This window comes from Talpa occidentalis, unplaced genomic scaffold, assembly GCF_014898055.3.
Source record: "Talpa occidentalis isolate TD23 unplaced genomic scaffold, MPIMG_talOcc4v2.1 talOcc4.5, whole genome shotgun sequence".
NCBI lineage: Eukaryota > Metazoa > Chordata > Mammalia > Eulipotyphla > Talpidae > Talpa > Talpa occidentalis.
Window position 1 is genome coordinate 66,305,862 of NW_023604861.1, and position 13,904 is coordinate 66,319,765.

Consider the following 13,904-nt stretch of genomic DNA (forward strand, 5'->3'; position numbering starts at 1 on the left):
GAAAAATTCTAGCATGTGGGGTCTATCAGTTGATTCTAAATCAGAGATGAATACAATAAACTAAAAAGTAAATAACACTTTACAGCCAAGTGAAGACATTAAAAACCAACTAACCAAACCACCAAAACTAAAATAAAACTAAACCAAAACAAAAACTTCCATTAATTATCACTAGAATTTTCTTAAAGATGGATGTGTTAACATTTTAAAAGTAGAAATAATAATAAACATGTACATAGTGTGTTTCTAAGCACTTCCCACAGCGATTCATTTAATCTAATTTAGAGTTCCTTGCTAAGACTTTGAGTACCATTACTATAACCTTTTAAAGGGAAGGAAAAGTGGTGAAAGGGCTGTGTGGGTTGCACAGTAATGTAGCTGATCTGGGCTGGAACTCAAGCCTGCAGGCTCCAGAGAGAGAGGCATGGGAACTGCTTATGCCTTAATCATGGAAGGCATAAAGGACAATCTTTTCAGTTAAACGCATTCCTCTTTATTTTTTTTAAACATTTATTTATTCATGCATACAAAGTTGAAGTGTAGGCCAGAGATGCGGGGGGTGAGAGGATTCACCAGAGACAGAGCAGAGAGCAGAACAGGCGCATCTACTGAAATACACTGCTGAGGGGAGCAGCGGGTGAGACAGGAGAGGCCTGCTGCGCCATGTGGGTCAGCTACCTGGCCGGGGATCAAACTTGTGCTGCAGTGGCTGTGGATAGCTTCATAGTGCTGTGTATTAACCTCTTGCACCACCAGCGAGGCCCAAATGCATTTCTCTTTATATAAAATGTTAGAAAATATTGTGCTAATTTCCCAATTTGCTATGAACTATGAAAAAATTTTCCATGGACCAGTCTTGGAATTTTGGGGAATTGCTATTCTAAGGGAATTGCTATTCCTAAGATCAATAAGACTAAGACTTTCTGCTTTGTTTCCTGTGGTTGAGGGATACCCAGAGGCCTTCCAAGGTCATGATACCCTACACATCTCTTGTCTTTGGGGCTAAGTGTTCCTTATCTGGGATCTAAATGGTACTAACAGCCCCCAAAGGGTCTTCTGACCTCTAGCAGGATATGCATAGCACCCTCTCTCCTTTCCATTCCCAACTCTATGTAGCCCACTTTCTCCCTCAACTTTGTACATGATGCTTCAGGGAACCTGCTTTTTCTTATACCTCAAATTCAGTAAAGGAAAGTCTCCACTGGAGTACATGGAGCCCCAACAGGACTCTGAGCCTGTCCTCGATGGGAAGTTCCTCACACCTCTTCTATGTGCATAGACTCCTTGGGTCTGTGTGGGCTCTGTTCTGGCCTCATTCACTGTGTGATGATGCCTGGACTTGTTTCCTCATTCTTTACCTACTTAGAGAGAATTGAGTGGTTTAATACATATGGAAATTAGTACAGAATAGGTATCATTATACTGTCATTTTAGAATTGTTACTCATCCTATTTCCACTTATGTAGAACAAGAGATCTGGTTTCCTGGCTTTCATATTTTATACCATATGTTTTTGTTAATTGTCTAACTAAGATTCTTTATTGGTCTTTTAGCCACATAGATGTTAGCAACAGAAACAATTCTTTTCTAATCACCAGGAACTTCCACACAATGTGTAATCCTGTTTATAGACTTGACTGTCATGCAAAGACTGAGTAGTGATGGCTCCCTCTCAGCCTGAGAGTTTTAGGGAAACCCTTCCTTGGGTTTCACTGTCATTAGTCTTATCGTGAGGAAAATGGAAATGGCTTATCATTGGTCACTCCAGGAATGAGGTAAAATGTGAGATAGTCATCTCTTTCTGAGTGGAAAGGAGAGCCCTGCTATTGTACATGGCTGTTCATCGAGAGACTGCTGATTGTCTTCACAGGCTAAGCCTTCTTCACAGAGCTTTAAATGAACTGCTTGGCTTCTGTATTGTGGTAGAGAAAGTAAAGACTTGGGAGTCAAACAGATGTGTGAAAATCCTTGTACCACTTAGATGCCTGTGTGATTCTGGTCATGTCTATACCTTCTAAGGGCTTGTTTCCTCACCTATATATTGAGATGAATCTATCCTAAACTCATAGTCTCATTGTGAGGCCTAAACAAGATAATGGATGAAGAAAGTACCTGATAAGACTAAGGGGGCAGAAAATGTCATTTCTCCTCTCTCCCCACCTGTCACTTACCCTTGTGGAGCACCTGTCCTCTCACTTGTGCAAATGTTACCAGTGAGGAATGGGAAGGCTGGGGTGTGTGTGTGTGTGTGTGTGTGTATATATGTGTGTGTGAGAGAGAGAGAGATTGTGGCCCTGCCTACCTTTCTCTTTTTCTCTACCTTCTTCAGGTAAAGGAAAGACCCAGCAAAGGAAATCTATTCTGTGTTTGCCAGAATCCCAGACCCTGTGGCTGAGTTCTATTTTTGAGTTGAGTATAATTCAAATTACAAACTAACCAAGAGACGTGCAGGTAAGAAGTGTGTTTCTAGTGATACAGGATTTACTTGTGAGAAAATACTCACCTGAAATTTGTTGGTTGAGTTAAAAGGGATCTCAGCTACTTTGCGATTTCTTTTTCGAATTTCCATCACATCTCCCAAAATGACCTCTGAGAATTTCAAGAGAGCAGTTTCTGAGGCATCTCCAACCACAACTTTCTACAAATCAAAGGAAACAAAAAAAACATTTGTGAGGCATAATCTGTTTCTTTTGTGACTATTTTCAGGGGCCCAATACCTCTCTTGTCTAAGCTTAGCATGTATTCAGAGAGGGAAACTATACCACAACTGGGGAAGGGTTGTGACCATGGTAAAAGTGTTAAACTTAATGGTTCCACTAGCTTTAGGCAAGTTCATAAAAAAAATTAGACTAGGAGAGCTGAGGTTTCATAAAAAAGCAGCTATGAACCAAATCTGGAAAAACAGTGGATTATTGATACATGGCAAGCAGAAGAACACCTTCTAGAACCAGTGTGCTATGGAGGAAGCATGAAATAATACAGTTCTGCTGTAAGTCCTAGAGGCACAGTGGATGTGGGGGCGAGAAATAAGGACCTGTAAGATAGTCTGAAGAGGCTAGACTCAAGAAGCAGAAGACAGAGAAGTATGGAACAATTTTGAGCTAAGTTAGATAAAGTGCTTCATCTAATGCAATATTTAAGAAAAAAACATTAGCATACAAAAAATACTGGGGGAGGGTTAAACTGGAATTGTGGAGGCCAATTAAGAGGTTGGTAGTTATTTAGATGCAAGATGTTGGTGATAACAAAAATGTAAATTACAGATTTTTTTTTAATTGAATGACAAGGAGGAAACCAGTTTCCAAAATGTATGGGCTGCAGCAAAAGCAGTAATAAGTGGAAAATATATAGCAATGCAGGCTTACATGAAGAAACAAGAAAGAACTCAGAGAAACAACCTAATCTCACATCTCAAAGAGCTAGAAAAAGAACAACAACAACAACAAAAAAAAAAAACCCTAAAGCCAGTAGAAGAAAGGAAAGAATAAAAATCAAAGCAGAAATAAACAAAATGGAAATTAAAAAAACAACTCAAAAGATCAATGAAACCAAAAGTTGGTTCTTTGAAAAAGTAAGCAAAATAGACAAAACTCTAGCCACGCTCACAAAGAAAAAAATGGGAGAAAACATTATATAAATAGGATTATAAATGAAAGAGGAGAAATCACAACAGACTCAGTAGAAATCAAAAGAATAATCAGAGATTACTATGAACACTTACATGCAAACAAATCCAATAAGCTTGAAGAGATTGACAAATTCCTAAAATGATATAATCACCCAAAGCTGGACAAAGAAGAAATAGAACACCTAAACAGACCAATTACAAGCAGCGAAATTGAGCACTCCCCAAAAACAAAAGCCCAGGTCCACTGATGGATTTACAAATGAATTCTACCAAACATTCAGAGACGAATTAGTGCCTATCCTTCACAAACTCTTCCAAAAAATTGAGAAGGAAGGGACAATACCAAACACGTCCTATGAAGCCAACATTACACTAATACCAAAACCGAACAAGGACAACACAAAAAAGGAAAACTACAGGCCAATCTCCCTAATGAACACTGATGCAAAAATCCTCAATAAAATTTTAGCTATCAGAATCCAACAATGTATCCATAAGATAATTCACCACGACCAAGTAGGATTCATTCCAGGGACACAAGGATGGTTCAACATCCCAAAATCAATCAACGTTATCCAACACATCAACAAAAAGAAATATAAAAACCATATGATAATATCAATAGATGCTGAGAAAGCTTTCGACAAAGTGCAACACCCATTCATGATAAAAGCCCTTGAAATTCTTGGGATACAAGGAACATACCTCAACATCATAAAGGCCATCTATGACAAGCCAACAGCCCGTATCATTCTCAATGGTGAAAAGCTGAAAGCAATTCCATTAAGATCTGGAACAAGACAAGGATGTCCACTCTCACCACTGCTTTTCAATATAATACTGGAAGTCCTAGCCAGAGCAATAAGACAAGAGAAAGACATCCAAGGAATCCAAATAGGAAAAGAAGAAGTCAAACTATCACTATTTGCAGATGATATGATAATATACATAGAGAACCCCAAAAACTCCACAGAAAAACTAATTCAACTCATCAATCAGTTCAGTAAAGTGGCAGGATACAAAATCAACACGCAAAAGTCAGTAGCCTTCCTATACACAAACAATAAATCTGAAGAAGAAGAAATTAAAAAAAAAAATCCCTTTTATTATTGAAACAAAAAAAATCAAATATTTGGGAATAAATCTAACAAAAGAGGTAAAGGACCTATACAAAGAAAACTATAAAACACTGTTAAAAGAAATAGAAGAAGACACAAGGAAATGGAAAGACATCCCCTGCTCATGGATTGGAAGAATAAACATTATTAAAATGGCCATCCTACCAAAAGCAATATACAGATTCAATGCTATTCCATCAAAATTTCAATGTCATTCTTCAAAGAAATAGAACAATTATTGATGAAATTCATATGGAATCACAAAAAACCCCGAATAGCCAAAGCTCTCCTGAAAAAAAAAGAAGGGAATGGAGGCATCACACTCCCAGACTTCAAACTCTACTACAAAGCCATAATCATCAAAACTGCATGGTACTGGAACAAGAACAGACATACAGACCAATGGAATCGAATAGAAAATCCAGAAATAAACCCACAGATTTATGGTCAACTAATCTTTGACAAAGGAGCAAAGACTATGCATTGGAGCAAAGAAAGTTTGTTCAATAAATGGTGCTGGGAAAACTGGGTCGCTACATGCAAAAGAATGAAGCTTGACCACTACCTCACACCATACACAAAAACCAACTCAAAATGGATTAAAGAACTAGACCTAAGACCTGAAACCATAAAATACATAGAAGGAAATATAGGCGAAACACTACGTGATTTGCATATCAAAGACATCTTTACAGACACATCACCCAAAGCAGTGATAGTGAAGGCAAAGATAAACAGCTGGGACTACATCAAATTAAAGAGCTTCTGCACAGCAAAAGAGACAATAACAAAAACAAAGAGAAACCCCACTAACTGGGAGAACATTTTTGCACACAACACTAATGATAAAGGACTGATCACAAAAATCTGCAAAGAGCTGATGAGACTCAACAACAACAAAGAAAAAATCCAGAAGAGCTAAAAAGAAACTTCTCTGAAGAGGAAATGCAAATGGCCAACAGGCATATGAAAAAATGTTCAACATCACTTGTAATCAGGGAAATGCAAATCAAAACTACCATGAGATACCATCTTACACCAGTGAGAATGGCACATATTAAGAAAACTAGCAACAACAAATGTTGGCGAGGGTGTGGAGATAAAGGAACTCTCCTGCACTGCTGGTGGGAGTGCAAACTGGTCCAACCACTATGGAGAGCTGTGTGGAAATTTCTGGACCTACTAAACATAGAGCTTCCATATGATCCAGCAATTCCACTCCTAGGTATTTACCCAAAGGACACAGAAACATCAATTCCAAAGAACACCTGCACCCCTATGTTTATAGCAACACTGTTTACAATAGCTAAGCTTTGGAAACAGCCCAAATGCCCAAAAATAGATGACTGGATCAAGAAGATGTGGTACATATACACCATGGAATATTACTCAGCATTCAAAAAAGATAAACACATGCAATTTGCAGCAACATGGATGGCGCTGGAAGGGATCATGCTCAGCGAAATAAGCCAAAAAGAAAAAGAAAAATACCGGATGGTCTCACTCATAGCAGGAATCTAGAAAACTTAAATAAGGGACCAGGAAAATGAATAACTATAAGAAAGTGAAAATCAAAATCAACAAATAACTATGAACCAGAGACACTTTTTGGGGGGTGAGGTGTGGGAGGGGAGGGATTGGGGTCAAAATGGGGGGGTTGCAATTGTATGGGGAATATAAAAATAAAATTTATTATTTAAAAAAAATAAATTAGCTCCTTCCATTTTCAGTAAATTTGAGTATATAGATAATTTGATTAAAGTGTATTAATCTCACTCTCAAAGCAGTCTCAATAATGCATTCAAAAATATATTTAAAAAGTAATAAAATTTCATTAAAAAAAAAAAAAAAGCCCAGGTCCAGATGGCCTCACAAATGAATTCTATCAAATGTTCAGCAGTGAAATTAGTGCCTATCCTACACAAACTCTTTCAAAAAATTGAAGAAGGAGTACCACCAAATACGTTCTACAAAGCCAACATTACACTAATAACAAAACCAAACAAAGACAGCACAGAAACAGAAAATTAGAGGCCAATCTCCCTAATGAACACGGATGCAAAAATCCTCAACAAAACCCTTGCCAACAGAATCCAACAATGCATCAAAGGGATAATATACCATGACCAAAGTGGGATTCATCCCAGGGGCACAAGTGTGGTTCAACATACGAAACTCGATCAGTGTAATCCAACACATCAACAAAAAGAAAAATAAAAACCATATGATTATATCAACAGATGCTGAGAATGCATTTGACAAAGTCCAACATCCATTTATGATGAAAGCCCTTGAAATTCTTGGGATAGAAGGAACATACCTTAACATGATAAAAGCTATATATGACAGGGCCTCCTCTGGTGGCGAAGCGGTTGAGCACTGGACTGTGAAGCTGCCTACAGCCTCTGCAGTGCTGGTTCGATCCCCGGCCACCAGCAAGGGTCCCACATGGCGTGACAGACCTCTCCTGCTACATCCGCTATCCCCTCAGCAGTGTATTTCGTCAGTCTGCCTGTTCTGTTCCCTGCTCTGGCTCTGGTGGATTCTCTCACCCTCCTGCACTTCTGACTGTACCCAGTGTTTGTATAAATAAATAAATAAATCTTTAAAAAAAAGCTATATATGACAAACCCACAGACAATATTATTCTCAATGGCGAAAAGTTGAAGGCCTTTTCTTTAAGATCAGGGACAAGACAAGGGTGTCCTCTCTTACCACTGCTCTTCAATATAATACTGGAGTTCCTAACCAGGGCAATAAGAAAAGAGAAAGACATACAAGGAATCAAGATAGGGAAAGAAGAAGTACAACTATCACTATTTGCATATGATATGATAATATACATAGAGAACCCTAAAAACTCCACAGAAAAACTACTCAAAATAATCAACCAGTTTAGTAAAGTAGCAGGATACAAAATCAACATACAAAAGTCAGTAGCCTTCCTATACCAAACAATCTGAAGAAGAAGAAATCAAGAACCATCCCTTTTATAACTGAAACCAAAAAAATCAATTATTTGGGAATAATCCTAACAAAAGAGGTGAAAGACCTATACAAAGAAAATTATAAAACACTGTTCAAAGAAGAAGACACAAAGAAATGGAAAGACATCCACTGCTCATGGATTGGAAGAATTAACATTATCAAAATGGCTATGCTACCAAAAGCAATACAGATTCAACACTATTCCAATAAAAATCTCAATGACATTCTTCAAAGAAATACAACAAATATTGATGAAATTCATATGGGACCACAAAAAACCAAGAATAGCCAAAGCCCTACTTATGAAAATAAAGGAGAAATAAAGGAGAAAGGACACTTCCAAACTTCAAGCTATACTACAAAGCCATAATAATTAAAACAGTTTGGTATCGGAACAAAAACAGACACACAGACCAATGGAACTGAACAGACAGCCCAGAAATAAAACCACACTTATATGGACAACTGATCTTTGACAAAGGGGCAAAGAATATGCTTGGACAAAGGAGCAAAGAATGGAACATGGACAGTGTGTTCGATAAATGATGCTGGGAAAACTGGACCACCACATGCAAAAAATGAAACTATACTACTACCTTTCACCGTGCACAAAAATCAACTCAAAATGGATAAAAAAAACTGGACATAAGACCTGAAACCAAAAAAAATTATAGATATTTTGAAGCAAGGATGACAGGACTTGGTGACTCACCAGATATAAGGAAAGGAGAAAGTTTTGGTCTGGGGTGACAAGTAAAATAGAAAAATAGAATATTTGGGACAAGATACTGATTTGAAGTCAGGTTGGGTACAGATGGAAGGAGACAAGTATAAGTTGTTGAGAGTCTAACATGGCAAAACTTCCAAGCAGAAACACAAACTGGCTAGAGGTCCATGGAGTGTGGTTAAAAATAAAATCTGGAAATAAGAATTTGAAGATACTGACAAAGAAGTACTTGGTCAACAAAAGAATGATGAGTCATCTTATAAAGAAAGAATAACAAACAACAAATATATAAAAGAAAAAGTGTCAATATCGGACATAGGACAAATAGACAAGTCTGTGGAACTGAGCCACTGACTAAGGGAGAAGAAGAGGGACAGAGATGGAAAGGAAGAGAAAAAGAGATGAATAAATAGAGGGAAGGTGAGAAAAAGAGGGAAGGTAAGGGAAATTATTTATTGCATATTCAAACATTTAGGATCTCTTAGAATTCCATTTGCTGCCAGGAGAATATGTCCTAAGATCAGCCCAATGTCCATTCAATTATATTTTAAACTTCAGTGAATAGTTTTTATGAAATAATGAAATTTTACTATATACACTTATCTGGTAAAGAAGTTAGGAAAGTCACTTATTATCTTCTGGAATGTGTTGGAATTTTCCAAAGACCTAAATGAATATTCTGAGAACATTTAGCTTCTCTGTGATCTGTTAAAGCTGGGGAGAGTGAAGAAAGTTTTCTGCCGGTCTTACTGTCAAACCTATTCTTATTCACTTTTATTTGGTTGTAGAGATTAAATCACTCACCAAATCAGAGCAGAGAATATGACCTCTGAGTGGCCATGATTGAGACCCAGGTTGCTGGATTATTACCTTCATGATGGGGACACTCTCCTGTCCTGGCTTGAATTCAGCTCGGTTACACAACGTTATGATCTTCGATAAGCAGTCCCAGGTTCCAGAACTTTGATCAAAGACTTGATCTGGAAAAAAGGAAGGCCAGTGGGTGCCCTGAGGACAGGGTCTGCTCTCAAGGAATCTGCCATCCATAGATACGAAAATGCAGACCCACGAGGCATGTTGAGTTCAGTCCCCTCTGCTCCTATCCCTGGCATTAGGTCAGCGGGCATATTCCAAAAGACTCACTTGAATGGTCCTCACTGGTGTCAGCCATGAAGATCTGATTATCAAACCACAGATGGGCCACGGTCATCCTGTTCTGGGTCAGAGTGCCAGTCTTGTCTGAGCAAATGATGGAGGTGGACCCCAGGGTCTCCACTGCCTCCAGGTTCTTTACTAGGCAGTTCTTCTTAGCCATCCTTTTTGCTGTCAGTGACAGAGTGACCTGGACAACAGAGAAAGAGAGTGAGAGAAGCTATGGGAAGAATAATCTCTGGGAACTCCAGTTAAATGACATAGAAATAGCTAAGGTCACCCATGATGGATTTTCTGGAGAGCTGCTCTGGGGTCAGGACAGAGCTGCAGTCACAAAAGTTTTGCTAAACTGATTCAGCAGATGAAACTACTATGAAGCCCAATGTATTAAACACAGGACACCTTTTTTGTCCCTTTACCCCTTGATGAACCTGATTCTGAGAACCCCTGGGTGGCAAAGTCACCAGCTGTGAATGTGGTACTCAGAGGAAATTGTAAAGGGAGCTGTGGCTGCCAGCTCAAGTCACTCACAGCATGTGCTAAAGAACCTGTCCCAAATTCTGCTCTTGGGGGATCAAGAGGCATTTGTATTTCATTTTAGGAGCTCAGTATTTAAAGATTCTTAACTCTGTCTTTTAAAACCCCAGATCCCATAGCATTCTTTTGGCTTTAATTTCTTCAGATGACTGCCTACTGGAGTCAAAGACCTCTCTTCCCTTTGCACAGGACACAGCAGGCTGATGACTACGTGGGCCCTTTATATGTAATGCAAACATAAGCCCTCTTCTCCTACTCACAGGCCCCATAGGAGAGATGGGGGTGGGGCCTTCTGTTTCAGAATGATTCAGATAGGTCCTTACAAAGGGAGGCCAAAAAGGTTAATTTAGGGGTCAGGGCTGAGAAGGGTTAATTGTTTTGCAGAAAAGAGCTGGAGGAATTTGTGCAGGTGTGTCTGAGGGGGGGAGGGGAGGGAAGTGAACTATGTCCTAGGTTCCTCAATTGTAGAAAGTGCTGTGGAAGTTGGTTTTCTTTGTTTTTCATTTTCAGAAATGTGGAAATGTGGGAAAGGCATCAGGCTTCTAGAAAACCTGGAATTGAGGGTAGAGTCTACCTAAGGGTCACAGCCTCATACATGCCTTGCAAATGGAACTCCTGAAAACCAAAATGAAATTTTTCAAGGATAATACAGTTAAGTGTTAACAATGTCACAAGTCCTTTTGTTCCCTTAGGGAACAGTCCATTTGGAATATCCCAGGGTTGTCTGAGATGGGGAGATGCTGTGGCTCTGCAGAAGGAGGGACGTACTGTGGGGGAGCTCACTAGGTGGAGCAGGATGGACTGTGCTAACAGGGTCAGGGAACAGGACACCTAGCAGCCTGACTCACAGTGACAGTGGCCAGAAGACCTTCGGGCACATTGGCTACGATGATGCCAACGAGAAAGATGATAGATTGCAGGACCCCATACTTCATGGACACCGCAATGATGAAAAAAATGACACCAATGGCGACAGCCACTCCTGCCACAATATGGACAAAGTGCTCGATCTCGATGGCAATGGGTGTCTTCTCGTTTCCAACACCAGAAGCCAGGGAGGCAATCTGACCGATGATGGTGCGGTCACCCGTGTTGATGACCATTCCGGTTGCAGTGCCTGCAGGAGAAGCAGACATGTTCCTCCAGGTCCTCAGCCAGAGGACCACAGCTACTTACGGGCCTTCCTTGGGTGGTGACAACACTGTCAGCATATTACATTAAAGTCCAAGCATTAGTTCCCTGCTTGCTCTGGGAGAAGCTCTGGGATAGCTCTGTGAGATGCAAAGAGTCAAGTCCACAGGCCAGAGGAGGGGAAAGTGACCTGGATGGGCACAGGCCCTGGCAACAGCCAGACTCACCTTCCAGACAGGTTGTGGAATAGAAGCCAATGTTCTTGGTCTCCAAAGGATTATCGTGGGTGAACTCACAGCAGCGGGATTGGGGCTCAGATTCACCAGTGAGAGAGGAGTTATCCACCTGGAAGGAATGTTGGGAACAGTTCAGGATCAGGTCCTGTGGTCTGTGCCCCAAAGCACTGAGATTGGGAGACGAGATTGGGAGACACACAGAAAGGCAGTGAGTATGAGCACATTGGGGGAACCCGAGACCTCACCTTACACCCCTGAGCAGACAGAAGCCTGATGTCAGCTGGGATTCGGTCCCCTCCTTTGATCTCTACTATGTCCCCCACCACCAGCTGTTCTGCTGGGATGGGCTTCTTCTCTGAATCTCGGATAACCAGAGCTTGCTGGGAAAGAAAATGTGAGCATGACTCAGTTCTGGGATGATGCCAAATGACAGGAATGGGGGCCCCACAGCCCACAGCTGCCATTTGGCAAAGAGTGGAATCAAAGATCCTCACTCGGGGCCCAAAGACCCTAATGACAGTTTTTTCTTGAGACGGAGCTCAGAGAGATGTTTTTGAAGTAGAAAATGCTGCCTGGGGCAGATGGAACAAATGAAAGCTCAGGTCTGACAGGAAGGAGCTGATGAAGGATGAGCAACCCTGGCTGGGGGTCCAATCCTCAGGGAGGGCTAGGCCAAAGGCAGAATCATCTTGCTCAGGTTGGAGGGGGAGAAAGCTCTCCTACATCTCAGCACACAAGGAGGCCCCCTTCACCCCTTCCAGCTGGAACTCAGTGGTAGGGACTATGTGCCTAATCTCCCTAGAGGACACCTAACACCCTGAGAAGAGGAGAGCAGGTCCCCTGCCCTGAGAACAGGCCACCTCAGGGAACCTCAGGGAAGCAAAAATTGTCACAGATAAGAATCAGAATTTGGGCTCTTCAGTGCAGTGAGCACCCTTAAACTTCTATTTTATTCCCAGGACCTCCTGACTCACTTCTGCCAAGCTCCCCATGAGATGTGTTCCTAGCACTTCTTCCCCTTTGCATGATTCTAAACTAAGCATTTCTCTGAATCTTCACTTGCTGATGAGAGAGATGAGGTCACTTGCCCCAGACTTCTTGGACAGCAAGGGCAGGAAGGGTAGAGAGCAGGACCTCTGCCCCAGTCTGCCCTCCTACATGAATTCATACAGAGACTTCCTCACCTGAAGTCACAGAGAGACCAGAGGGAGTGGACTACTCACTTGTGGAATCATTTTGCTGAAGCTGGCCATAATGTTGGTGCTTTTTGCCTCTTGGTAGTAAGCAAAGATTCCTGTTAAAATAACAACCAGAACCAGCACAGCGCCCAAGTACACCTGGTAAGGAGAGCAGGATCAAAAAACAGGCATTAGGAGGAGCCAGATCAGGGATGAAGCTACAGGAATTGAAGAGAGAGAGCACTGTGTCCTGGTGGAATTTGCAAATTCCACATTCACTCATGGAAAGTAAAAAAGTCAATGATTTTTAGTTACACAGATGTATAGCAATCCCCCAAATGCAGTTTTAGGACAACTTCCTCATCCCAGCAGACCCATCTCCCATCATCACTCACCCCGCCCTGTGCCTGTCCCATCCCTGTGGTTCTATTGCTGGGTTGTGGTGTTCTGTTGAGCACAGCACATGGCCTCTGGCATTTGCCTTCTTCTCTTAATGTCATGTGAGCCAATTTGGTTCTCAGTGGGCAGAGATGCTCACCATGATAAAGCAACAGAAATAGGTTTGGGGAGAGCCCCAAAATGCTTCACATATGTCTATTTTGTTGTTTTTATCTAGGAAACAACAGAGTGTTTCTCTCTCTCCAGCTCTCTCTTTAAAATGTATGTTCACACTGCTTGTGGCACATCACTGAGACACACTTCTTTTTTACAGCTGGGATGATTACTGCTCTTGCTGAGCTCCATAGTGATGTTCAGCAGCAGATTCCTACACTAAGCCCAGGCATTGCCTACTAAGGGCCATACTTTATGGTCTATTTTCTCCTACCACGATTTCAGCAAATCAGGAAGCAGGTCCTAGGGTCTTACATTGTCAAAGGATGTGGATGGGTCTTGGGAGTACTGAATCCCAAAGGCGCTCCAGCACAGGACGGCACCTATCCACAGAAGGATGGAGAAGCCCCCCATCATTTGCTTCAGGAACTTGATGATCTCTGAGGTTTTCTTGGGAGGTGTGAGAATGTTGGGCCCATTCTTAGCAAGGCGCTCAGCAGCTTGGGTGCTGGAGAGACCCTGAGAAAGAGTTCATTAATGCAAAGCTCTATCACTTATTTTACTGAAAAAGTCCCTTTCCTACCCTATAGCTGCTGCCCTATTTCAGTCTTGGATCACTCCCCCATTCCTCCAGGTACTGCCATACACCAAAACTGC

The 13,904-nt window shown here is 41.2% G+C and overlaps 1 protein-coding gene across 1 annotated transcript in view; it reads right to left on the bottom strand.

The window, feature by feature from the left end:
* The window catches only part of ATP12A (ATPase H+/K+ transporting non-gastric alpha2 subunit), a 30,416-nt gene that overhangs the window by 12,021 nt on the left and 4,491 nt on the right, over positions 1-13,904 (bottom strand). Inside the window, exons 4-11 of the mRNA XM_037527384.2 lie at positions 13,563-13,766; positions 12,741-12,854; positions 11,763-11,897; positions 11,509-11,626; positions 10,999-11,267; positions 9,605-9,803; positions 9,332-9,441; positions 2,504-2,638 (exon numbers count right to left, since the gene is read on the bottom strand). Coding sequence (XP_037383281.1) covers positions 2,504-2,638; positions 9,332-9,441; positions 9,605-9,803; positions 10,999-11,267; positions 11,509-11,626; positions 11,763-11,897; positions 12,741-12,854; positions 13,563-13,766 — 1,284 coding nt within the window. The remainder of the gene's footprint in view (positions 1-2,503; positions 2,639-9,331; positions 9,442-9,604; positions 9,804-10,998; positions 11,268-11,508; positions 11,627-11,762; positions 11,898-12,740; positions 12,855-13,562; positions 13,767-13,904) is intronic.